The following is a 25,737-nucleotide window of genomic DNA, read 5'->3' as shown; positions in this document are numbered from 1 at the left end:
TGAAAGAAGCTCAACTCTGCCTCCTGCAGCAGCAGCAATAGAATTAATGACCAAATTCTGACTGCAGGAATTTTACTGATGACAGCAAAGAAAGTTTCAGCTCTTAGTTCTATACTATCATAGCTTGAAAATACATTTTTTTTCCTTAAACAGTGTTAGTGGTTATTAAATACAGCTGTCCAAAGACAATATCCAGCTCTAGAATCACACAAACTGCTGTTAGTCACTTTATGTGCGACCTATTTCTTTGTGATTAGTAGTAGGGACAGAGTCCTGCCTCAGTGAAGTAACAAACTATTCCTTCCTAACCACCCGCCATCACCACTTACAGAACACTGAACTATAAAGACCTATAATCTGATCCAGTAGTACAGTATTAAAGGAGAAACATTATAATTTGAAGAAGCAATAACTCTATAAATCCACAATATTTATGTTTTGTGGGATTGCCTCTACTGCACTCAGTAGCAATACTGAAACAAAAGGAAGATGCTTCCTTATCATATGCAAATAATATTGTCTACTCATGGTTCTAAAATCATATTAATTGGACCTAAAAAGCCTCTGCAAATATTTTTCTTGTGAATATCACCTTCCAAGTAAGTATTAGATCACATCAAACAAGAAGTAAAATTTATCATGTGCTTTGGTATATGTTTTTCTTCTTTCAGAGCCTACGCTGCAAAACAGTTCTGAGGTAAGCCTACACATGTTTTGCCTCCTGTTTTATCTCCTGAATCAGAAAAAAAAAAACCTTACAGAGGTGTTTTCAAACACTCGTGGAAACTCTGGAGACTCAGGACAGCATTGCTTGCTTATTACCTGATCACGATCACCTGCAAAACAGCAGCTCTTCATAGTACATGAGTTGAAGTACCCTTGGTTGTCAAACTGGAAGACAGGTAGCCGGCAGTGGATGTCATAGAGGACCGGGGGAAGGCGCCGACGCAGTGCCAACAGCTGGGTTCCATTGCTGTTGAACCGAACACTCATGGCACTTTGAAGGGAGAGGTTTCCACCATAGCGGAGCAGCGAACTGAGAAAAGACAGACGAAACAAGTGAGATGGGCTGCCACTTGAACTGAACTACTTAAAGACAGAACTCTCTCTTTAACCTTACTGAGTCATTTCAAACAAATAAGCCCAGTGAACTATAATCTTATATTTAGTTTCTGCTTCAAAGCATCAATTCCTGAACAAACTTGATTCAAAACCTGAATGACAAACTATCAAAATGCTAAGACTATGAAGTCTTCAGAAGAGAAAAGTTAAAGACTGAGAATAGTTTTGTTAATAACAAATACATTTGCTACACAGGAGCAAAGTCTCAGAGTAGCCTTGGCCTTAAAAAGGCTGTTCTTGTACCTCTGGGATGTCTGCATTTGAGACTGACCCTACCAGCACTCAGCTCTTTTTGTTCAGCTGGTGCCTGAATCCAGCCAGCCCAAACTTTTTTTTTTTCCCCCCTCTGCTCTGGCACCAGATGGCATTTTCTCCGATTGTAGATACTCTGACCATTATCGCACTTCTGCTTCTGCTTACATTTCTACAGCACATCAGAGGATGTTTGAACTCTACAATCAGTTCCAGCTGTCTTAAATAAAAGGCCATCTTACCAACAACTTATTGCAAGAAATGCTAAAATAAGTCACTTAGCTAGTCTCAAACTTGCTTCATCTAAAAATATTGCCAAGGAGGCAAGACAATTATGCTACTACATGACACTATTACCTAAAACACTCACATGGTTGAATTAGCTAGTTTCCTTGTCCCATATAAGGCTGTATGATCAGAGCTGGAGTATTTGTATCAGTTCTTATTGACATATACAAGACAAAAACAAAGGGTCACAAGTTTCCAGGCTCTCTCTTTAAAACAGTAACAGAATATGGAATTTGTTCCATCCAGGAACCTAAAGATAATCAAAGCATACCTGAAATTCAATTTGCATTGTACAGGCTTTCTGGTTTTTTTCAAAGATTTAATTCAATCCCTGTACTTGAAGTGATTGTGTGTACGGAAAGGGGGACAAAGAAGGAAGACATTTTATCCCTTTTTTTGTTCAGTGATCACCGAAACCTCCTTAAGCAGTACCAGAGCTCGACCTTTTGTTAACAGGTTTTGAGCAATCCCCATCAAATCTTGTTAAGAGCTGTGACTTTTATGCACCTTCTGGACCAGACAAGGCATACCAACACAGAACTTGCAGATTCTAGAAGGAAGTTTATTCATAGATTTTAATGCATTATACTTTCTGATGTAGCCCTATGCCCCAACATTTGTGAAAAATGAGTCACTCCACATGGATGGGAAGCCACATTCCATGCAGGTTGAAGCACGCATCATTACATGAGATACTGTGAAGTTAAAAAACTATTGTTCCTAAGCTAGAGTTCAACAAAGCCAAAAACAAAATAGAAGACTCCACACAATGAATGCACTAGAAATACACTGCTCTCGCACACATGCACTTTGTGAACTGAACAGTCAAAGCCAGGGTGCCACAAAGGAACCAGAAGTCACATTTTCAAAGCCAACTAGTAAGAGCTTCAAGCTGGGCACCAAAACTTCTGAATGCCTGTATCAGCATGAAGAGTCCTGCTCTCTCACATATGTGTGCGTTCTCCTCCTAGGCAAAGCCGCTGAGCTTCTCTTAATAGTGTTTATGGTTTTTAATAAAAACCATGAGAAAATTTAATACTAGAAATTGTAACCTTAGAGACAAGGATTTAGGATCCCCCTCATCAGCCCTAGTTTCTGTTCATCAAGATCACTAAAGTACTCAGCCATCTCAAAATACTCAGCCAGGCACTAAAAAACCCAAAAAAACAACCCAAAACAAAAAAAACCCCAAAACACACATGACTTCTCCCCCCCCCCACCCCGGATAGGTTTGTGTAAGCCAAAAATTTTTTCTACAGAAGTTTCCACTTCCTTAAAAAACAAAACAAAACAAAACAAAAAAACCCAACAACACACAAAAATTAAACAAAAAAACCCCAAATCCAAAAACCAACCAAAGCCTCAACCCAAAAAACATGCAGAAGAAATAAACCCAGATTTTTTTGGTGAAGAAAGGTCAATTTTTCTATAAAAATACACGAGTTCTCCACCATGGATAAGAACACCATAACATATATGCACCAACAAGACTTAAGGTGCAGCCACTACTGCACCAGGACTAAATCCCTCTCCTCATCACCAGTTCTCCTCCTCAATCTAAACTGCAACCTGGAATTCTCTCCTGCCTACAAGTCAGCAAGCCTACCAGATGCCCCATCCTTTCAAATCTTCAAGCAAAGTCTCCATGGTTACTATTATTATGCCCTGCCTGAAATATTTTGAGATTATATTTTATAGTAATAGTAGTGTAATAATAAACTAGCTTCCATTCTGCTTACAGATGTTTTCATAAAGCTCCTATAGCAGTCAAAGCTATCAAAGAAAACACCTCTTGGAGTTGAATTCTGTATTGTGTTTCAGCAACTTCAATGTAACAAAGCTCTAAAAGAATATTTTACTTCAGAAATTAAATGAAGTAAGAAAGGCTAGAACTTCAGAAATTATGATCATATACACATAAGAAGTCTAGAGTTAAGGAGCTGCATAGTTAAGACCCCTCAAAAGATCCACAGCTTTGCCTACCTCATACCCTCACTCCAAACAATTCAGCCACACGTGTAATGGAAATACAGTTTATGCTGCAGTTCCTTGAACATTTGACTCAAAGGAAAAAGAAAAAACAAAACAACCCCCCCCCCAAACCCAAACCCCACACTAATAAAAAAGGCAGTGGTCTAAGTTCGGCTGATAAAGAAATGCTAAAATAACCATATGCCATTCATATATGAGTAACACGCCGATGACTTTCCCCACTTGCCTCAATTCTGTCCCCAAAAATCAGACTCTATAGCTCCATGTGCAGCATTTTGCTGCACTAATCACAAGACAGTGGTTTTCTGTTTTGCCCACCCTGCTGTGTCCTGCTTGCTTTCCCTCTGTCTCTTTGAAAGGGTTTGTTAAATTAACTGCAGTGTTTTCCTTTAACAAGCTATGAAAAGAGGCAGCAGGTAGTTAGGTGGGGATGAAGAGAGACAAACTGACACCAAAACCCCCCAAACATCCATTTCCTGACCCAAACAGAGAAAAAATATTTGCTCTCTCTCTCCTCCTATGAGAGAACGTCTGAGAGAGATGGTCAGAAATATGATGGGGGGGTATGGAGTGAGTGCAGCTCATGGCTCCATCTTGGTGGAAAAGCTAGGAACCTAGCTCACTAACAGAAGACATAAAGGATTTGAGAAATCTCTCTTCCTCTGCCTCCTACTGCAGGCAGTGCACATGGTAGCAGTATTTAGAACTGAGGAACCCCAAGACTTCAGTATCTTCCATTATAAAATTTAGTTGATTATAGAATAACCATGCTGTCTTTAGGGAAGAAAAAAAAAAAATTGCCCAAGATGTCTTCTAGAGTATTCCATCTCCATCAAAATTGCAGGAAAAAAGCAGTCAGCCATCTCCAAGAAAGAAGCTGGGGGAAGTTACGTTATTTTTTACAGTATTAAACCAGTACTAATACTCATTAGTACTAAAGAGGATGTCTGAATCAAGAAGCTCTAAAGATCTTCAAACTAATCAGAACCAGAGCTTTTGCTCTTCTTTTTTTGGGATGGGAAGGGAAGAGGAAGGGGAGAGCTGTGTTTAAGCATGTTCAGTGTTCAAATGACTATCTCTACTTTCCCGGTTGCATCATGGTGCTGCTCTGTACCTTTAGTCAGTGCTACTTTGGGATTTTTTCCATGCAGGATTACGTGGGGCTGTGTAAACATGCTTGGATATGTTGCTCATGTTAGAACTGCCACTTCTGCCTGCTCCTTATTACATGCTCCAGCAAAGGAATTTCAGAGGCAACACCTTCTTGCAGTTACTAAAAAGTTTACTGATGCATCAGACTAAAAGCAATACTCTCCTCTCGAAGACAGAGACCGTGGCAGCTAGTGAGAAATCTGAAGACAACCCTAAAAGGGCACCTCTGAACAAGATGGGTGCCCTTTCTGCTAGAGGCATTATCTTTATGAATGCAGACCCAGGCTACTCTGGGATTTAGTCTGCTTCCAAATTTGGCTCACGCAGCCAGCCATGGAATGCTGATGTTGTCTATGAGCTCTGGAAGCAATACAGAGACACACACATGCACTTCTGAGTTTTTAAAATAGTCATCTCGTATGATTAAGAGAAATATTTAGTCCACAGATGGAACATTACAATCCAAACACACATGCTGGAGCTGGAGGGAGGCTGAGGAGGGAGAGAATGGACAGCTATGTGCAATATGGTCATTTCCGTAGTTGGATATGCTGCACACAGGCAGCACTCAAACGTTAACTAAATACCAGCTCAGCCAAACAATGGAAAGCTTTCAATCCAAGAGTAGCACCACTAATGTAAATAAATCCGTTTCTACTGGCAGCTAGTGGGGTGAGGGAAGAAGTAGTCTCACTACACTCAGAATTTGCAGGAAAAGTCTATACCTGAAACAGGCGTTTCCTCCTCCTCCTCCTCTCTCCCCTTTTCTAAACAAAGAAGTTGTTTCATCCTTTTTTGAAAAGTCGACTGCCTGAGTGGTAACATAAGATTAACCCAGGCTATTCAAAAGTTAGCTTGGCAACAGACAGTGGCCATTAAAACTGAGAGAAGATCAGTGTCTTGGTAGAAATAAAATAAAAGCAGCATGCATGACAGCATTAAATAGAACCATTAAATAAAACCATTGAATAGCTTCTCTTTATAAGCTACAAATCTGACAATGAACTGCAGTACAGACACTGTCCTTGGGAAATGAGTGTCATTTAGGAGGGAGAAGGAAGGAAGGGAGAAAGTGTTGATGTCATAAACAGCAGTGTGTGAAACTAACTTAATGACAGAATGACCTTAAAAGGAAAAAATGAATTGAATGCTCGTAACTAATACACACCATTGCATACAACTGTGTTTGTCAGCATTTCTGTAACCACAAAATTGAGGAACTTCTAACTGTGCAGAAAGAACTGGAATGAAGCTTGGCAAACAGAATCTTGGCCTGGAAAACTGCAGAAGGGTTTGGGTTTTTATTTGGAAGAAAGTTATTCTGTGTGTGTAAAAACACATACAATTCTTCTTTAGTCTGGAGCAAACACTTAGAAAGAGCCAAATTAACCAATAATAGAAAAGCAAGCACAAGATCAATTAACATGCATACATTTTTTTTTAAAGTAGATTACAGGTCTCTCAGAAGTCTCAAGATAGTTTCTTTGAAAAGCAAGTAAGTCATGTCAAAGCGTGTGGAGGTTCTCTATGTGTATTCAGAAGTGTTAACAAATGTGAATGAAGTCCATCAGTGTCTTAAGATTAAAAAGGTACACAAGCCATATTCAGGATTTTATTATTTCTCAGTAACATGCTCATTTTTCCAAATTCTGTCATCACTATTTCTGATTATCTCACTACCTTTACAAGAACTCTCTTCAAGAACTACATCCCCCAGAATCCTTAACAGGAAGTAAGGGGTATTTGCTTGACTTTAAAGAATAACCAAATAAAATAAAGGCTGTGTATTGTTAGCAAAACTAAACACATTTGCTTTCCTTCAAAAAGAACATACAAGTAAAACCAACTGCATCCACCGAGACTGGAAAAGTAGGGAATTTAGGGTGAAGATTCTGCATGTTCAAAAACGTGTCATTCTTTCTGCTCTTTACTGTTAGGGTCAGGAACATGTAAATTAGTATAAAAAGGAATCCCCCATCATTAATAAACTTTCATGTGTGGCAAGCTCTAAGGTGAACAGAAGCTTCACCTTTCCCTCCAAACCAAGAGGGAAATAATTTATTAATTTTTTTAATAAGAGAGATTCTTATCTGATAACTGACTTCAGAATCTGGAGCCTTAAGAACGTCAAACATCACCAGATTTACGTACCCAGAGCAGCCAGACCTTGTAACAGCAAAGACTTGTGTGGTTTGGCCCTTATGATCTAATTGAATCACTGAATGCTAATGTTGCTTTACCAGTGATCTCAGGCAGTTCTCCAGAAAGCATTACATTTTCGTTTATTCTGCCTTCATTCATAGGAAAAAACCTACAGAATCTCAGTATTTTGAGGAAGATGACAAGAACAAAGGCATAAAGTATACTAAACTCTCCCCCTCATCTGTATTACTTCTATCCTTTTAGGACTTAAGGCTTACCTCTGCCATTACAGCAATTAAACAGTAGCAAATGACAACAACAAACAAAAAACCCCGTTTGTTTGTATGTTTCACATCCTCCTCCAGCTCCATCCAAGGTTTGTTTTGGTCTTTACAGACCTGTTCCCAAACATTCTCACTGTCCCAGGCTTGCCCTCACTACAGATCTGAGAGTCAGCAGGCACAAGAGCATCCTGTTCTCACTCTCTGCTTGAAACATCTAGGTGTTACTGTAACGTAAGTAATAAATGAGATCTAGTAGACAGTAAAATAGTTTTGCAGGAAAAGAAAAAAAAACATTTAGCCAGATTAAGAAAAGAAAAGAAAGTAGAGAATGCAGAGTAAAGAACAACTGTCCAACAACCACAAGCAAGCTAGCTAAATCACCTGATCATTTTCCTCCTTTTCTGATTGTGCTGGTTCTGACTGGGGTAGAGTTAATTTTCTTCACAGTAGCTAGTATGGGGCGATGTTTTGGATTTGTGCTGGAAACTGTTGATAACACAGGGATGTTTTCGTTACTGCTGAGCAGTGCTTACACAGAGTCAAGGCCTCTTCTGCCTCTCACACCACCCCACCAGCGAGAGCAGGCTGGGGGTGCACAAGAAGTTGGGAGGGGACACAGCTGGGACAGCTGACCCCAACTGACCAAAGGGACATTCCACACCATATGATGTCATGCGCAGCATATAAAGCTGGGGGAAGAAGAAGGAAGGGGGGACATTTGGAGTGATGGCGTTTGTCTTCCTAAGTAACCGTTACGCGTGATGGAGCCCTGCTTTCCTGGGGATGGCTGAACACCTGCCTGCCGATGGGAAGGAGTGAATGAATTCCTTGTTTTGCTTTGCTGGCGTGCGCAGCTTTTGCTTTGCCTGTTAAACTGTCTTTATCTCAACCCATGAGTTTTCTCACTTTTACTCTTCTGATTCTCTCCCCCATCCCACTGGGGGGAAGTGAGTGAGCAGCTGTGTGGTGCTTAGTAGCCAGCTGGGGTTAAACCACGACACTAATCCCTAAATTCTACAGTTGGAGTCCATTTTTCAGCCTGTTCAGAAATAGTACCTTGTAGGATGGAATACAGACTGTGAGAGAGAACACTGTTCAGCTAAATCCAGCAAAATACAAAGGAGTAGGTTCCATCAGATAACCAGACAGAGAAGATGCAAATACAACCAGACATGGCATGTGAAGATGACCTTTAGGCCAAATGAAGGAACACAAGCGGTTTCCAAAACAAAGCACACACCGAAGTCAGTATAACACAAAGAACAGATACCGGAGAATGTTACCTCAGAAAAATGTCAAAGTTGGTAACTCCTCCTGAAGAGTAAATCCATTTTCACACCTTAGTGTCTATGCAAAAGCAGTCACATATCAATACTGCAGTCCTATGAAGCATTTTTTCCTACACACGTTTCTGTGTGGCGATTCTTGTATTGCATTAGGAAAGCTGAGCAACATCAGCCACAGATTTGTTCTCTCATCCAGTAATATATATACACTCACCCCCCTTCTTTTCTCTAGCAAAGCTGCATGAATTTTTAATTTACCAAAGCTACAAAAGCTGAAATTAAAGAAAAGAGCAGCAACAAGAAAGTAGGCCTTTCTTTTGACAGGAAAAGTGGCAAGATCCAAGATGCTCCTGCAGAAGCACAGTCCAGTCTCGAATCAGTAAAGCTTTTGCCTCTGATAAGTAAGGTACAAGATGAATAGAAATTATCATGTAAAGGTAACTGAATGCAACTGCACACACAACTTTGGTCTCATCAAGTTGGTTCCATCACAGTTTCCCATGGACCGATGTTTCAAAGACTAATTCCCTTGTCTTACAATAGGGTTGAACTAACATTTCAGATGTTCTCCCAGTAAATGCACTAAGAGGATCTCTCCCTCGTATTCAGTCACCAATATTTATTTTTTTTCCAAATTTTATTTTCTTTTTTTAAGTAAAAAATGGTATCTCTTAATTCCTTTCCTCATTTTAATTCCCTCCTCATTTAAATGAGGCATAAAGGTGATTAGGGCAAGGCTTTTATGATCACAGACCTATTTCCTTAAGAAAGCAGGCTACAAAAACCCATTAAATCAGAGCTTCTTTTGAACAACAGATTACTATTTTATACTTTTTAAATTTGCATTGCACGGACAATACTTTGCACTTTAAATTCTTGCTTTAGAAAGACCTGTGTGCTAGAGAATTTCAAAGCTAACAAAAAGATTAAGCATCATGAGGCTTTTGAAGTAGGCAGTATTCCCATTCCCTGATACAGGAAAAACTGAGGGCAAGAGAGGTCAATCAACAGACCTACCCAACACTGTGAAACAAAACCAGGTTTCCTGACTTCTTGTTTACTGCATGAAGCTACTTATATTCTTGAAAATTATAAACCTGAATACCACTGCTGCTTCTGGGAGCAAGCTGGATCCCACAGAGCAAAGGGACAGCACCTAGCTTAAAGTGCCTGGCCAGAACCAAACCAGGGCTAGTGTGGGGATGCTGGTAGGTGTGAAAATGCTTAATCTTCAGATCAGAAGATCCCCATGCATATGATGGAGGGCTAACTATCTGCAATGGATAATGTGATTTCAACTAATGAAGGTTTGAGAAAACTACTAAATCAAGACAGGAAAAGCTGAACAGAAGAAGAGTCACCGTAGCCCTATCTGAGAACAACAAAGAATTAAAAGCTGAACTACTAACAATACACATTTTTATTATACAATTTGAACTGCAATACTCAAAAACTCAGTTGTGTGTCTGATCAACAAATCTGGGGATGCTAGACGAAAGTCAAAAATCTTTCATTCTGTCATTGAAAAAAAACTTCAAAGATCTTCAGTTTGCACATCAGTGGACTAACCTGAATACACTCCACTTCAGGAAGGATACCAGCCTAAACATAGAAAAAGCTAAGCTAAACCCTCTATCCCAAAAGGGGCTGACAAAGTCAGGCATAAAGCAGGACTGCGAATGAGAGAAGGAAAGTGTACATCCAAAACAGAAGCTAAGTGAGAGGGCCCTTCCTACGGTACTGTCCTAGTTAATTCCGCAATAAGGACAAGACATAAAGGTGGGAAAAATACTACAGCACCTGCTTCACACACTTGAATACCAGGCAGTATTCAGCAGACTTACATACTTACTTAAATATTTCTAGACTACCTAGCAACAGAAAAGATCACTTGCTTCAGAGTAGAAAATATCTAGCAATAAATTTGCTGATTTACATCTTCTGCAACTTCAGCACAGCACTTCTGTCTTTAAAACAGAAAAAGAAGAGAAAGAAAAAAAAGCATCAACTGGCCAAAAGTGGCAACCACAACAAAGGATTCCATATGCAGAAAAGTGCTCTTCCCAGCAGAAATACCACTTAAGCCGTCAGCATGACTAAAGCCTTAATGATTGTCACCATCCCTCTTTGCCCAAAGTCAAAAAGGCTTATTTGCAAGTACTCCCTTTTTTCTTCAGTGGCCCCCTACTAGAAAGGCAGAGGAGACTACCTCAGATGTTTCTAACACTGAAGAAGTAATTTTGGCTAAACCTGTGGCAAACAGTTTGGAGATTTATTTGTGGTTACAATGAGGAAAACAAAGCCAAAAAGTATCCCAAAAATACCACTCCCACAGATGCCATTACCATTCAAAAGTTACTTCAACACATCCCAAAGATTTCCAGAAAAGAATAATTCAATCCCCATGAACTTAAGAAACAATCAGCTCACTTTCTACGACATTAAAAGGAACTTTTAAGAAATAATGGAAAACAAATGGGGGGGGGGGGGGGGGGGGAGGAATCTAAGTTTAGGTTCTGTGTTATTTGGGGCAAATATGCCAAGTTGGACCTGGTCAGGAGAGCTTCAAATTCTAGGTTGAGACACAGATCAGTTGAACTGCCTCAGTAGCACAGAAGCAAAACAGATGAGGATGGTACATGTGTGGGATGAGTTGTATTTCCCGAACTGTGAGAGAAGACAAATAGTTATTTGAACTATTTGAGGTGGTGTGGTTGACCCATACTGGTGAGTGCCTAAATAGCACTTAAAATTTGTTATACTGTAACCTAGCTAAATGAATTACTTTAAGCAGCATGAAGTTAGTCAAAATTCACAATAAATGGTTCAACCGGGAAGGGAAAGAACTGAACTGATAAGCTTGACAATGAAAAAGCGGTTGCCAAGATACACACATTTTTCCTGCACTCATTAATACAGTGCTCTGCTCAGAGCAGAGCTGACAAAGGTCTCCAAACAGAAACATGCAGCACACTTCTATTGCACTGAAATAACTTAAACAGGTAGCTGCTGATTCAATGATGTAGAGGACTCCTCCATCTGCAGGGCCTTGGGCAATCCCAAAGCACACGCATTAGAAGTGATTAGAATCACAAGCTTCTTTCCTTTACATGCAGGGTCAAAATGCAAAACAGTCAAAGAAAAACCTTAAATCTCCACATACTATTCCTGCCATCCCACTCCTGTAGTCATCATGTTACATCTTATTAAAAACCTGTAAGGAAAAAACAATTACAACCAAAGATGCTACTTTGAGAAAATTCCCAATCCACCAGTTCTAGCCTCTAAAGAGCCCTGAACCTCACTAAACTCATTGTCAGAAGCAAATCCTGTGGTTACCCCCCAGATTAATATCCCCTGCAACTCAATCATCAACAATACTGGATCCCACACTTGCACTTCCAGCAGCTCAGTATTTCAGCCAACATACCAGACATCTTGGTAACACACAGATAAAACTAGGCAACAGCTACTTTTTAGAGTGAGCTCAGGAAGATAAGCTCGAAAGGATAAAACTCAGCATGTGCATGAGCATTTCTCAGAAAATAACTGCTGTCTCCATTCTGGTATGATCTTTAAGGATCAAATACCTGGAAGGTACAAGCCTGGAAACTAAAATTGGCAACCACTGGAGACCTAAATCTGTGGACTTGAACTCAGTTATGATGCTGGTTTTATGACCTTAGAATACCTTCTGCATCACCACACAGGTTTCTAAAGTCCTCTCTATGCAACAGGCTATAAACATCACCTGTGGTACAGACAGAGCTGCAAAAACTCATCATCTCCCTTTCCTCCCTTTCCCTTGCGCTCCCATCCATCAACAAAAAAAACCCCCAAAAAATAAACCATGCCTCTATTCAGAGGTAATACTTAGCCCTCTCTTGCAAAGATGGTCTATTTGACATGCATCTAACTAAACTCCGAAGAACTATTCTCAAATTGCCTGTAGTTCTGGCAGCTACCACTTCTATTTCAAAACCGACAAAGGACTTGTGAACCTGAAACCTAACTTTTCCAACTACATGTCAGCATGTCATTGTAATATAAACCACTTGCAAGACTTCTACGTCCTTAGATTATCATGAGTACAGAGATATTCCATACCCCTACACAGAAAGAAGTCATGTAGTACATACAGTGTTTTCCTCTTGCCATCAGAGACCATTCCACTGATCCAGAAACAAGAAGGTAATACTCATCAGGTCTTTAAAAGGCTGTGAACTAAATGCAACAAGTGAAACTATAAGGCAAAGCAATCAGGAGCCAAGAACTGGATTTTCAGAAGTACTGAGCACCTGTGATTTCCAGTAGATTTGGACCAGAAGTTATGTATTCAGTACATTGTTTTAAGAGTTGGATTGTGTTTTCTTGCAGCACAACGACTAAGCTGAACACCTAGTAATTAGCACTTGGCAGAAAAAGCTCTGTTCAAGACAAAGACTTTAGAGAACACACTGTCAGTTGGAGACCAGCAGCACAGTACAGCCACAACCTTCAAAGTCCTCCACACATTGGCAAGATCAACATACCCCGACATTCATAAACATGATAAGAAGAGTCCTCCCCCTCAAGATCCCCCTGAATCTAATTAGTCTATTACAGGGAAGAAATTTCCATCTCTGTATTTTCCTTACTATTTAATGACCTAATCACTAGGTGATTCACTGATACCTAACAACGGGTATTCCTCATCCACGGCTTGGGAGTTTGCTTCTTCTGAATTCTCAGTGCAGGAGGCAAATTTGACATTAGTTTGAAGTCCATTAAGAGAGCCTTCTTGATTGGTGTTTTTTGAGACACAAATATTTATTTAATGTGAGCTCAAAAAAGTTTGCTTAAAAAGGCTCTAAACTGCAGTTACTTCTCAGCCAAGACAAAGAAAGAAATTGAAGTTGAACTAATGTTCCTATTTGGCTTTGTCTGTAAAGCATTGATGGAAAACACTGAAATTGACACTCCTTTAACTTGGGCTTATTATGACTTGTATGATCAAGTTAGCTTTTAAAATATGCCATAAGGTTTACAGTCACCAAGGGATACCAGGTTTGCCCTGGTGGTCAAGGATTTTTTTTAACTAATCATTGCGCTTTTTGAGTACATTGACTCGTAACTACACAGGCAGCACAGGCCTCCTGAATTTTCAGAAGAATCTTAAAAAGGTCTATTGCATGTAAGCGTTTCTACCTCACTCAGAGCTTGAATCCAGTACTTGAGTTCTGGGGACAAAAGCATTCCCAGAACTCAACACTCAAGACCAGTGCCCTGGATCACTATGTTGTACTGCAGGAACATAAAAAGTCAAGTGTCAAGCAGAAACACTCTCTGCTTGTAGTTTATTCTCATGAAACAGGCAGCCTTGGAAGGTAAATCACCCCCAACTTTGGTTATGTTTCACCTCTTCTACTTTCTAAAAAGCCACCAGGAATGCTTGTAAAGAACATGCTGATGAGACAAAAAAGGGAAAGGTTAGTGTAGCAAAAGAAACTGAAGCAAGTAAAACAGTAACACCACAAACAGCTGAACATACCTAATAGTTCACTGCTCCTCAAATGAGGAAGGTCTTGCTTCCTTTTTATTCTCCTGTTCTCAGCCTTACAGGCCTCCCTCTCTCTTCTCCATCATCTATACTATTCACTAGGCCCTCCCTGAACCTAGTTCAACTTGCTAGGCCATAAGAAAGCTACAAAGCTTTTCCAGGTTAGTTTTCTGACTTCTGAGCCTGATGAGTTGGCTCAAAAAAACCAGGTCAACCACAGAATTAGTGCAATGGACGTAGCAGGAATGAGAGCCTGGGAGCTTTTAATAAGCCCTCCCAGGCTCACAAAAATGCCCTGAGATACATATTTCTGATACTTAGCATTTTAACCCTTGAACTGGACACACAAATGGATCGCACTGTGTAAAAAGCACAGGCTCAACAGTCCCATCACAAGCAGAAAACAGCCTGTGAACAGCCTTTTTGTAGTATGAAAACCAGTTTAAAAGTATGTGATGGTCATTAATAGGACAGGCCAATAATAATTTGATCTCAAAAACTTCCAGATTAGTCAATATAAGTGTACGTGTGAGGGAACATAGGAAAAGAGAGAATTAAGGGGATAATTACCATATTTTCTTAGGGAAAAAAGCAGCCTTTTGATTCCAGTAAAAAGAAGGAGATGGGCATGGGGCTGCATGGAAAAGGGCAAGAAGGGAAAACATGAGTACATAAAAATAGCTGGAGTTACACAGTCATTGCTTGAAATATATATGTAAACTGTCTTGCTGAGTTGCCCCCAGCAATTCTGTAACAATACATATTTGCAATACATATTTTATTGTAAACAGTTTAAGATGCACAGACTTGCCTTTTTTGATTTTCTTAAAAAAGGCACAGCTTCCAGACCCCATCTACTGGTGTGAGTGCCTTACAACAGCCTCATTAATGAAGACCACATTTAAGCTTTTCAATGCACTGTTTTTAAAAAAGAAACAATACAGTTGGTTTCAGTTTAACATCCACCTGAAAGAACGGCAATACTCACACATTCTAAAAATAGAAAAATAAGATTTCCAGAATCACTAATCAACTTGTAATCATGCTGGACTTATTTCTATTTTAACAGCGCTTCATATGCTATTTTTGAGGGGCCAGCCCACCACATTCAGATCTTATTAGTATACTGGGGGAGAAGGGGGGGGATCTCAATTGCTGCACTAAATCTGAGACAGAAGAGATATCAAGCTGTGAATGAACTTTGGGAAAAAGCAAAATGAATCCGCCTTTGTATCCTGACTCAGTCAGCAAGACTAATCAAATTATGACTATATGAAGTGAGCTAAACTTTTCACCATTCAGAGCTGTGCCACTGTCTCTAAATTTCCCCATGCATGCCAAGAAATGCTGGCTTTTCAATTACCTTCTTCACTGTAGTAGCCAAGCATAAAGCACTCCCAGCTTCCCATCAGAAAGTTAACCAATTTCACAGTGTATGAATAAAACCTACTCATAATCATGACTTTTTTTCTAACCCTAAAAATATTTTTTTTTTAATTTGTAGAGGTGTTTGGTGTTGCCTGACTAAAGAAGCAGATAAAACCAACTCTCCTGGGTGGAGGCATGTAACAGCAAGCTAGAAGACAAATTCTCCTATAACCCAGTTGGAGAAGAGCAGTGCATTTTGGAGAAAAATGCTCTGGTGTAAAAATCCTCAGATTTTCCAGATAAATAAGTAGATGCAGCTCATTTGTTTCTGACAAGCAGTGGAATCTATATCTGAATTCTCTAACCTACTAGGCTATCACTACTCCATTCAAGATTTGAAAATTTAGAGCTATTAGTTTAAAACTGCACAATTAGCCATATTCCGCTGACTGCTATACAAGTTTAGAAGTTAACAGCAAATCACTCCTCTTCTGACAGTGCATCATCAAGCTGAACAAAGTTAAAGAAAAACTACCTCACCTGAGGAGCCTCTGCTGATTAAAACCAGAAATTCAGCATTAAGTCTAACCCCCTTCAAATGAGTGAAGGCCAGCTGAATTCTGTGGGCTTATCAAACCTCACTTATATCTGTAAAGAGTATTATCACACCCGTGCTGATGGCCGTAATACATATTATGTGAAGGTATTGCTAGCTACAGTACTGCTATTGGCCACAAACGGCTAGTCTTCAGAATTCCAGGCTTTTCATTTGCTTTCTGGATTTTTTGGGGGAGCAGCAGCAGGATTCCCTTGCTCCAGTTACGAAGCAAACCAAGTAGTGGCTGCATCAGTTTAACTCTGCTGCCATCTGAGAACTGACAGAGAATAGGACAGTATAGTTGGGGTAAATGAGTTTTACATGAAGGGCTATACTAGCAGCAAATTATTAACTACATATAAACATTTCACCTTTCCTGTACTGGAGGAGTGCTGCAGCCCTGCTTAACCCACTGGAAGTTACTGTTTTGGCAATCCACAGCAAACATCTAAAAGTATCTACACTTCTTCCCCTTCTTTCTACCCATTCAACCCCTAATCAAAACCCTACTACCACACATCGTGACAAAACAGCTAAAGTTTACCTGATCTAGTAATTTCTGCTAGCACCACAGGTGGAACAATAGGACTGAAAGACTCCCACAATGGCTACAGTATTATGAAGGATTACATCAATACTGAAGGAAAGGAGGAATTTCCCTTGACAGCTTATGGCATAAAATAAAGTCCCTCACAAGTGAACTTCACGTGCAGCAATGGAAATAAAAAGGTAGGCTAGGGAAGGAACAGACAGAGCGAGCAATTTTATGCTATAGTTATATATTGTGCTATTCATCAGTCCCAGCAAGTTAATACTTCCACATCGTGTCCCCCAAAAGCTTCTATTCCCTCATCTTTCCTACACCTCAGGCAGCATTACATTTTCTTGGATACTGATGACAGTATAAAAGAGAGCTACATACTTGTAGAGAAGCAAGGATTTCCACCATTAACAGACTTTTTTGACAATGAGAAGAGCAGCTGACACAGTAGCCCTTCTTTCTCTGCTAGTGTTCTGGCATGCAAGTTACACGGGCAGCTTCCTGTTTATCCCTAGATTATGGAGAACTTCAGGGCTGTTTAACCCATTCTGCCTGTAAAATTCATCAGCCAAAATGCTTTTGGCACACATCTTATCTGAAACTACACTTTGTGTCCTTTATTATCAATAAGAATACGAAAAATATACACAAACTCCCTCACATACCAACTTCAGTTCTATGTAAAGTCTACCACAAGTACTTACAGCATTATGTGGATTACTTCATCCTTAACACTTTTTTTTTTTGCTGATAATTAAGTTCACAGTGTATTTTCCCCAAAAGAGACTGTAACAAACTAAAAGCCACAGATGAAAATCTAAATTCTGCCTTCCACCTCTTCACTGGAGTGAGGATTATATCTTAACTGATCTACAAATTAATAAAATTGTTTCCTCATAAAACAAAGTGAATTGGCCCCAAATACGTTAAAAACCAAGTTCCATATTTCTAGATCAGCAAACTAGATCTGCAGAGACCAGTGGGAGTTTTGGCAAATGCTCTGTTACTTTAATAAAGACTAGAAATCCAGTCTAATTTATTTAAATATGAGGGACTCTGGCTTTGGCAGCCCACTAGCAGGACACAGCTCACTCTAAAGAGTCCTCTTCCCTGAGAATTTCCTGGGAACAAACTGCAGTGGCAGCAGAGTGCTTTAGGCCATTTTCTTTCCCTCAGCCAAGCATACCCTTCTCACCATGTTTTGGGCGCATCTCTGATCAAGCAAAGGAGGAAAGCTGATGGATGTCCTAGAAAAACGGCAGCCGAAAGCAGACTTATCACCTGCATTCATTTAAGTTACAGCTTGCTCAGCCGAAGTCTGAGGCTCTAAACATCAGTCAACAACATTTGCTCTGCAAGGAGCAGCCTGTCTCTTACTATTCACTTTCCTGTTTCTGAGTCCTCTGGGAGGAGCAGGCTACAGGCAGGAAGCATGTGCCTATTTTACACAATGCACCACACCTAGTAGGTGCAAATGCTTTAAATTCAGTGCTTAAGGGAACAGCTGCATGGTACACGCGGTGTATGTCCAGCTGTACAATAAGGGTGTTGCACGTGTTTCCCTATGCATGGAAAAAGTGGTGTGACCTATCGACCTCAGAACTTCAGCACTGTAGTTGCAAGGTATGATGTTTAACCACCGCCATTTAGCTTTTTAATTGGAAAGATTTACTTTGATCAGATTAGGACCAGAAAAAGGTAGCTCTTGTCCATCAGATGTAAGTGTACAAGTTTCCACCAATTTAATTTATGCAAGGCCTTCAAGATGACCCAGAGGTTATAACATAAGGCACCCTTTCCCCTCCCCTTTCATCATTCAAAAAAGACTGTAGAAATCAGATTTGTCCAAGGTTATTAAGTCTTTCACACTGGTGCTAAACCTGGAGGAATACAAATTACTTGCCAAGAAGCATTACCAATTAAATTCTGTGACAGCTATTTTATATTTGGCATTAGGAAGAACAATGCCACAGTACAGCTAAAAATGTGTGTCCTTAAATGTGTGAGCACAGACCATTATCCCATACACACACAGTAGCCCCCAACAAGCTCAGAGCAAGCACTTTGCCTTGTGGTTAAGACTGAGGAAGAAGGTAGGATAGCATCTAGACTGGAGATCTGAGTTTCCATGACCTGATAGCAGCTACCACCCCAAGCAATAGCTCATCAACACTTTTATATATAAGCTGAGAAACTTTTGGAGATCAAAGTCTTAACAAGAATAGCTAAAAATAAGAAAAAGGCACTATTTCTGCTATTAGAAAGCAGCTGTTAAAATTTGTAAGAGGAGAATTCCTTACTCAAGTAATCTGCTCCTGCATTTATCAGGGTCAATGCTTGTATCCCTAGTGAGACTTACTTCCTCTCTCTATTCCTGTTAGCCTTGTACAACCTTCCAGGGGTGATCCCATTTCGCTTTGCTACCCAAGTGAAAGACTTCATCTAAATTTTGCATCCATATAGAATTTCTATTGATATAAGCTATACCACTCTACCAACATAATTCCTTTTATATTCACACTCTGAGAATAAATGTCTGAAGAGAGAAATGTTTTGATGTAACTCCCTTTCGAAAGCAAGACCAACTCAACCTGTGGACATTCTTAAATCACAAAATTGAGGTAGAAGCTGAAAAACAAAGAATCCTGCAAAACCAGTATAAGGCCAGCTGGCTTGGCGAGAGGAAGCCAACTTTGACCATATTAGTTCAGTTCATGCCCGTTTTTTCCTTGTGAAGTTAAAATGACAGAAATTTTATGGCAAAAAAAACAAGAAACATGTTTTGTAAGAGCAAAATAACCCTAACGTCTTGTATTTCTCTCCCTCTATCTTTCAGTAAATGCTGAAGTTAGTAAGTAACTTTCTAACATCAAACTAAGACCTACATATAGCAAGTTTGACAAGGACAAGAAAAGATAGCTTAGGCAACTTCCTAACTCCCTTCCAGTTAAATCTGATCAAACCTAAATTTAATAGCAGACTGCACAACAGCTGCCAACAAGGGCTCTGGCAAACTTTACAAGTGTGAGTGAGCTCTAGAGCCACCAGCATCAGCATGCAAATTCTGATTCAAGCTTAAAAATAAAAATCAATTCAAACCATTAATGTTTACAATTTAAGAATAATAAACCCTCCTGAAACCATAATTTGGTTGCTGTTGTAATGGATGTCTAAACATTTTAGAAGTTTTTTTAAGCCAGTCATAATTAATTTCATATGAGATTGCTTTTTCTCTCTGTACAGTACAAACCCAAGAAGAATTTTTAGTGATATGCACTTCTAGATACTCCAAGAAATTCACCAATAAGGGGAGAGTCAAGTGTCTGCTATGGAAGATTTTAAATAGCTGAGGCTACTGCACTGTAAAACAAGTACCACCTGTTTTCCCCTCTTTTCACTTTTTTGAAATTATCCTTTCTACGCTTACACTTGTAACTGGAAACATGTAAACATAAAAGTTGGGGGAGAAGGGAGAAACATTTACTTGAGGTGCTCAATTTTTTTTTCTGATTATTGTGATAAAAAAAAGGAAATTACTTTCAAAATCCGAAAGATTGAAAAAGACTTCAACAGAAGCTTAAGCTCTCATGCACGTGAAACTTTGGTATCAGACATTGCATACGTCCACTTTAGAACCCAGTCTAACCACACTTCATACTGCAAACTTATTCTCTTCTTTTCATTTGTTTAAAATCGTATGCAAATCTGGAAGCACATTATGCAGCCAAACTGATTATCCAGGTGTCTAGGAAGTCATATAAAACTCTTAAGCATTGAGTAAGAAGCTGCCTTGACCACAATCCCTAGTCAGCCACTGAAAACTAAGCTGGGTAGAAAAAAAACAAACTGTAAACCAGGCAGTGCCCACCACGGCTTCTTCCAGTATTACCAAGCCAGTGCTAAATATAATGATGCGAACTTGACACAACAATCCGAGTTAATCTGCAGTGGTGAGGCCAGGCAGGCTTCCAAAAAAATCACTTACCTTAACATTGAAGATCCAGCCCCATTTTAAATCAAATTAGATTGTACATATGGAGAAGAATGTTAATTATGCAAAATAATTTAATTCGGCATTACTAACATTGCTGTTAACTTTGTTCTGCATCTTTTCTTACCATTGTTATGTTCTGACTTAAAAAAAAATAAAGAGAGAGAGACAGAAAGTGGCATACCATTACCTCTCAAGGGAAAGAAATAGCACAGCATAAGACAAGGACAGCCAGATCTTACCTCTGAGGTTTACGAATATCCCAAAGTCCCACACCTTCCTTAGAGTTGGCAGTAGCCAGTAATCTGGGTTCTACTGGATTAAACATCACACTGTGAAAGGCTGATGGGTAGTGTGCCAAGCAGAAGGGCTCTGTTGAAAAAGTTGACATTTCAGACTTAAGAAGAAACAATGCATATAACTGTTCAATGCAATGAGTTTGGCAGCTTAATATGGAAACAGCATAACAAGATCTGAAGATATGGAGACATGTTCAAACCATTTCTCAAGCTGACACATCCAAAGCAATATAAAAACTGAGGTTTTAAAATCCACCCCCATGTACATTAACTTTGTCTAAATACGGAAAAGGACACCATTTTGCTTATGGAAGGTTATCAAAGTTTAAAACTAGCCACTTGAAGATCAAACATTTGAATCTTCTTAAGGTTCATGACCAAACGGTCATCTAACGAGGACTACACACAGGGGGGCTTCTGAAAGTTGCCTAGCAATATATACCTGGAAGCTTCCACAGCCATTGATGATCACCCTAACTGTAAATGTAGCAGCAATCGTTTATATGGGAGAATAATATTACAAAAAGTGAAGTAAGTTTGTATGGAACTCAGCTCAAAGCAAGCTGCCAACCCTGGGGAAAAGAGCCCAGCCACCTCTTAAGTGCTGTACAAGCAGCTATACAAGTAGACAATAAAGGTGTTCCCCTTGCATAAAAACGTTAACAGTTGGCTTTTGCTGTTCATACACAGAGTTAAAAACATGCTCATCCAGACTCTCTCCCTCTCATCTTGATTAGTGTAACAAGATTGTGTTTGGCCTGCTACTCTGCCCTATTCATTCCGTCAAAATGCTGCCTCCACAAAGAGTGGGGAAAAAGCCTTGACTCCGTCATCCTTCTCTGTATCTTTCTGCTAGCTTTATGGCTTTAGGCACAGTTTAATTCTCTTTGTTGTGTGTATCTGTTGTGGCATGCTGCCACTCTTTCACTCAACTAAGAAACAAGAAGCAATGCCTATTTTGAGCCAGGGATTATGCCAGACTTATCCATTCACTGTTTGCTTTGATGCAACCACTGTGTTGCTCACAAGCTTGGGAGAGTCTCTTACTGCCCTTATTTGAGCCACTGTGTGCAGGCACATTTAGCCCCAAAAGCAACTCCAAAGGTATTTAATTTTCTTTCCTTGTATCCCTCATTAAGACATATAAAACATGGTTAAACAGACAACCCTCCCAAATTCCCAATACCTTCTGAAACTACTGCCCATCAAGCAACTGAGACAGAATTAACGTTTACTTGTCCTGCCCCATCTGTATCCTCCTCTTATGCTCTATTACAAGCTTTTTAACACAGGCACTTTCCTTTTTAGTGTTCATTTAGCAGTGATCAAAACAAAGGTCTCTGACCATGGCTGAAGCTCCCTGGTGCTATTAATTGTCACAGGACGCAGTGATAAAGGGAGAACAGGAGCAAACTTTTGTTCTGCCAGCCTGCCCCAAGGCTTTAGAGATTGCTGTTGGTCTGCTGGCAGCTCCAAATAAGGTTTAACACCAAAACTGACCTTCTACATTTGCATCATCAAATCAGATCCCTGCTGGGACATAAAAGACTGTGTTATTAAAATGGCAGCCCCCGCTGAGAAGCAATGGCCTGCATTAGCTGAGTGGAGAGACGAACAACATCAGATTGCCAAATAAAGGATTTTTTAAAATAAACTTTTAATTTGTGTACGTTTGTTTAGTCAAATCATTGTCACTAATTACTGGTGTTTTCCTTCACCCCTTTATTATAAATAGCCTGGCCTGGTACCACGGTTTTCTTCTAAAATATCACAAGTTGCCTTTCAGCCTGTCAAATTAAAGAGAGATTACAGGAGCTAAACTAATGAGGCACTAAGTCACTTTAATGAAAAGTAGGGGGATTACTTTTTTATTGTTCTTTATGCTCATTCACAATTGTAGCTCTTATACACTGGAGTATGAAAATGTTTCTCAAGGGAGAAGCTCAACACCATCTCTAACAAAAATTAAAAGTGGGTTTATAAAAATTACTGCATAAATCACTCAGCAGTGGAAGACAGGGAGAAACAGAAGGGGAATGAAACTCCTTTTCCAGCTTCTTTTAATGTACTATTTTAAACTAGGAGGTTATTTGCAAGATTTTAATGAGCTGGCCACTCAGGGTAACTAACTATACTTAACATTGGCAGGCACAGCATCTATTCCCATGACAATACCATTGCAGACAAGGGGATAACCCCAGTGACAAGCATTATATTGTAGTAAACATTGGCAGGGCTCACTTATAAATGCTGACTCAGGACTTCTATATAAGCATGCAAAAGCCCTTTATTTAAAATTCAGAGAACCTAAGACACTACTCCAAAAAAGCCCCAAATGTACCACAGCCAACACTTCTTCACTCCATTTTCACTGGTGCAGCCTTCTCATTCGAAGTCTCAGCAACAGTAAAAGCAGTAGCAAGGTTTAACTACAACAAAGAAGGACAAACCTCATTTCATACAATTTCAGAAACTCGGATCAGGTTGGACATTAGCTTACAACACTGAGCAGCTTCATACAGATGCATTTAAGCATCCAGCCCCACTGACTGTTGACATCCACTGTCAGCAACAGGTAGTTCTCCTAACAGAGACAGATCTTTATGGTGTAGAGTTCAGGAGAAGGCAATAAAGGAGCATTTCACCATTTCTAATTTGGAAGCCATATGCAGTGTCTGGTCTCATCACTTGGATATTATGAAAACAGAAAAATAGGGATGAAGTGACACTTAGATTTACCAAAGGTAAATTAGTCACATCAGACTAATTTGATCTTTCTTTGATAAAAGTAACTGACCTTTTATACAGGGAAAAACTGGTAGATCTAATGAAGACTAAATTCACTTGTGGTGTAGTATCAAGTTTAGCTACAGGCAGTTAGGATTAGCAAAGGGAGTTGCATGGGGTAAGAAACTGGCTGAAGGGAAGACAACAGTTCACTGTGCTAGTAAGGGATTTCTGAGCAAGACGGAGGTTATTAATGAGTTCCTCAAAGACAGAGAAGAGACATTATAGATATTTTATTAAAGTCTGTGATATGCGCATACTGAGTGGTGCATTGTTTTTCAGAATGTTTTAATAAAATTACCAGATGGGAAAGAGATAAGGGGTATCACAATTGCGTAAGAGAATCAGAATTCACAGTAAGAATCAGACTACTGAAAACTGAATGCAGTGCTAGTATATTTCATTTTTATTTATACAAAGGTGATATGCCTGGGGTAGGGAGGGCATCAATAAGCAATGTACTTCGAGTATTCTGGTGACGCTTATCAAGAAAGACCTAATTCTGGTTACTCACATTCAATAAAGCCCTCATGATACTAGTGGCTCTAAAAGACTCCTATGAGACTATAAAGTATGTCTTCTTTCAGCTTTCATTTCCTAGTCAAAAAGGGACAGGATTGCAGTCTACAAAGCTATCAAATTCACTAGGTATGGAAAAAGCTAGTTCAGTTAAATAGCAACTTTGACCCAACAACAAATGTGTACAAATTGCCACAAAATACATAAGCTGGATTTCAGTGCCATAAACAACTTTCCTGTAAGACCAGTAGAAACTATGAGTTGAGGCAATTGCATTTAATCAGCTTACAAAAAAAGATGAAAGTTTATTTTAGCAATGAAGGAATGGAACCAGATTCTGTACTGCTGCAGATTGCTCAGTTTTAAATTCTCAGCTTTGTGTTCTTTAGGATGGTGTAAACTCACAACTTCATTTACTGAAGTATTACTTAAGTATTCATATACTGAAATTCAATTACTGAAGTATTCCTCTCCAAATTTATGTAACTACACTTCTGAACTGAGATTCTTCAGCCTTAAAACTGCAGCTGTAAAAACACAGATTGCAGTGTTTTGAAAAGCTGCAGGTTTGTTACATAAATCAACAGTATTCAGTTCTGTTTTAGAAAACAAAGATTGAAGTAATAATTCAATTTCCCTGTTATCACATAAGGGCTCTAAGTTTCCATAAAACCAGAAAACATTATGCATAAGAACAATTCTCAGTGTCACAGGGAAGTATATAAATAGCTTTGGAAAATTATTCAAATCAAAATAACAGCTTTCTAAACATCCAAAAATTTTTTGTCCCAGGCTATAGACAAAAACAACAACAACAACAAAAATCCACATTCCTAATTGATTCAAGTTTAGCAAGACATTTTTATTGAAGGAACATGTCCTCCACTGCTTCTTTACTCAAGTTAAAACCTATTCATACCAAGTTCTATGCTAGCCTGCACTATATGCTGGTACTTTATGAAGTCATTTAAGACAGTAACACTGAACTGTAAAGACCAGGGCTTGCCTATCACCAGCCACAAGAATTATGCCTCACCTCCACCCTTCTCCAACACTCCCTGTCTCGATTGCCCCAGATAAACCTAACTTTTCCCTTTCATGCCTTGCCCAAATTCTTCCTAAATCAATGATCTTTTCCATCTAGAGATCTCACCTCCATGAGAAGACTCTCGGATGTCCCAAATAAGAACCCGGCCATCATCTGATGAACTAGCAAAGATGTTGTCATTTACTGGGCTCACTGAAAGGCCGTACACTGCATCTTCATGGGCGAACACATCCAAGGTCTCAGTGCTGGAAAAAAGACACACAATATTATCATTCTTCCTTCTTCTGCTGTTGTTTTAAAAAGCAAAGTATTTACAGCTTTATCTACCTAGTAATACTTAGTGACAAGGTTTATGTAACTTCATAAGACCACTTTTGTGTTTAACTAGAGTAATAAACAAACAAAAAGCCCATGTAGAGTGACAAAGATGTCATGCTATGAGGGGAAAAAAAAACCCCTCAGACCAAAACCCACACATTAAAAACTTCAGAAACTGCAAGATGCTACGGAAATCGTGTTGTATTAGATT

General features: G+C 39.4%; 1 protein-coding gene across 3 annotated transcripts in view; it reads right to left on the bottom strand.

Moving 5' to 3' along the window:
- Positions 1-25,737, bottom strand: part of DCAF5 (DDB1 and CUL4 associated factor 5) — a 76,858-nt gene that overhangs the window by 33,884 nt on the left and 17,237 nt on the right. For all 3 annotated transcript variants that reach the window (XM_076344808.1, XM_076344807.1, XM_076344806.1), the window contains 3 exons: positions 25,314-25,453; positions 20,798-20,927; positions 823-1,036 (listed from right to left, as the gene is read on the bottom strand). In XM_076344808.1, coding sequence (XP_076200923.1) covers positions 823-1,036; positions 20,798-20,927; positions 25,314-25,453 — 484 coding nt within the window. The remainder of the gene's footprint in view (positions 1-822; positions 1,037-20,797; positions 20,928-25,313; positions 25,454-25,737) is intronic.

This window comes from Aptenodytes patagonicus, chromosome 7, assembly GCF_965638725.1.
Source record: "Aptenodytes patagonicus chromosome 7, bAptPat1.pri.cur, whole genome shotgun sequence".
Lineage (NCBI taxonomy): Eukaryota > Metazoa > Chordata > Aves > Sphenisciformes > Spheniscidae > Aptenodytes > Aptenodytes patagonicus.
Note: the sequence above shows the minus strand (reverse complement) of the source record. Positions and strands in the feature narration are given on the sequence as shown.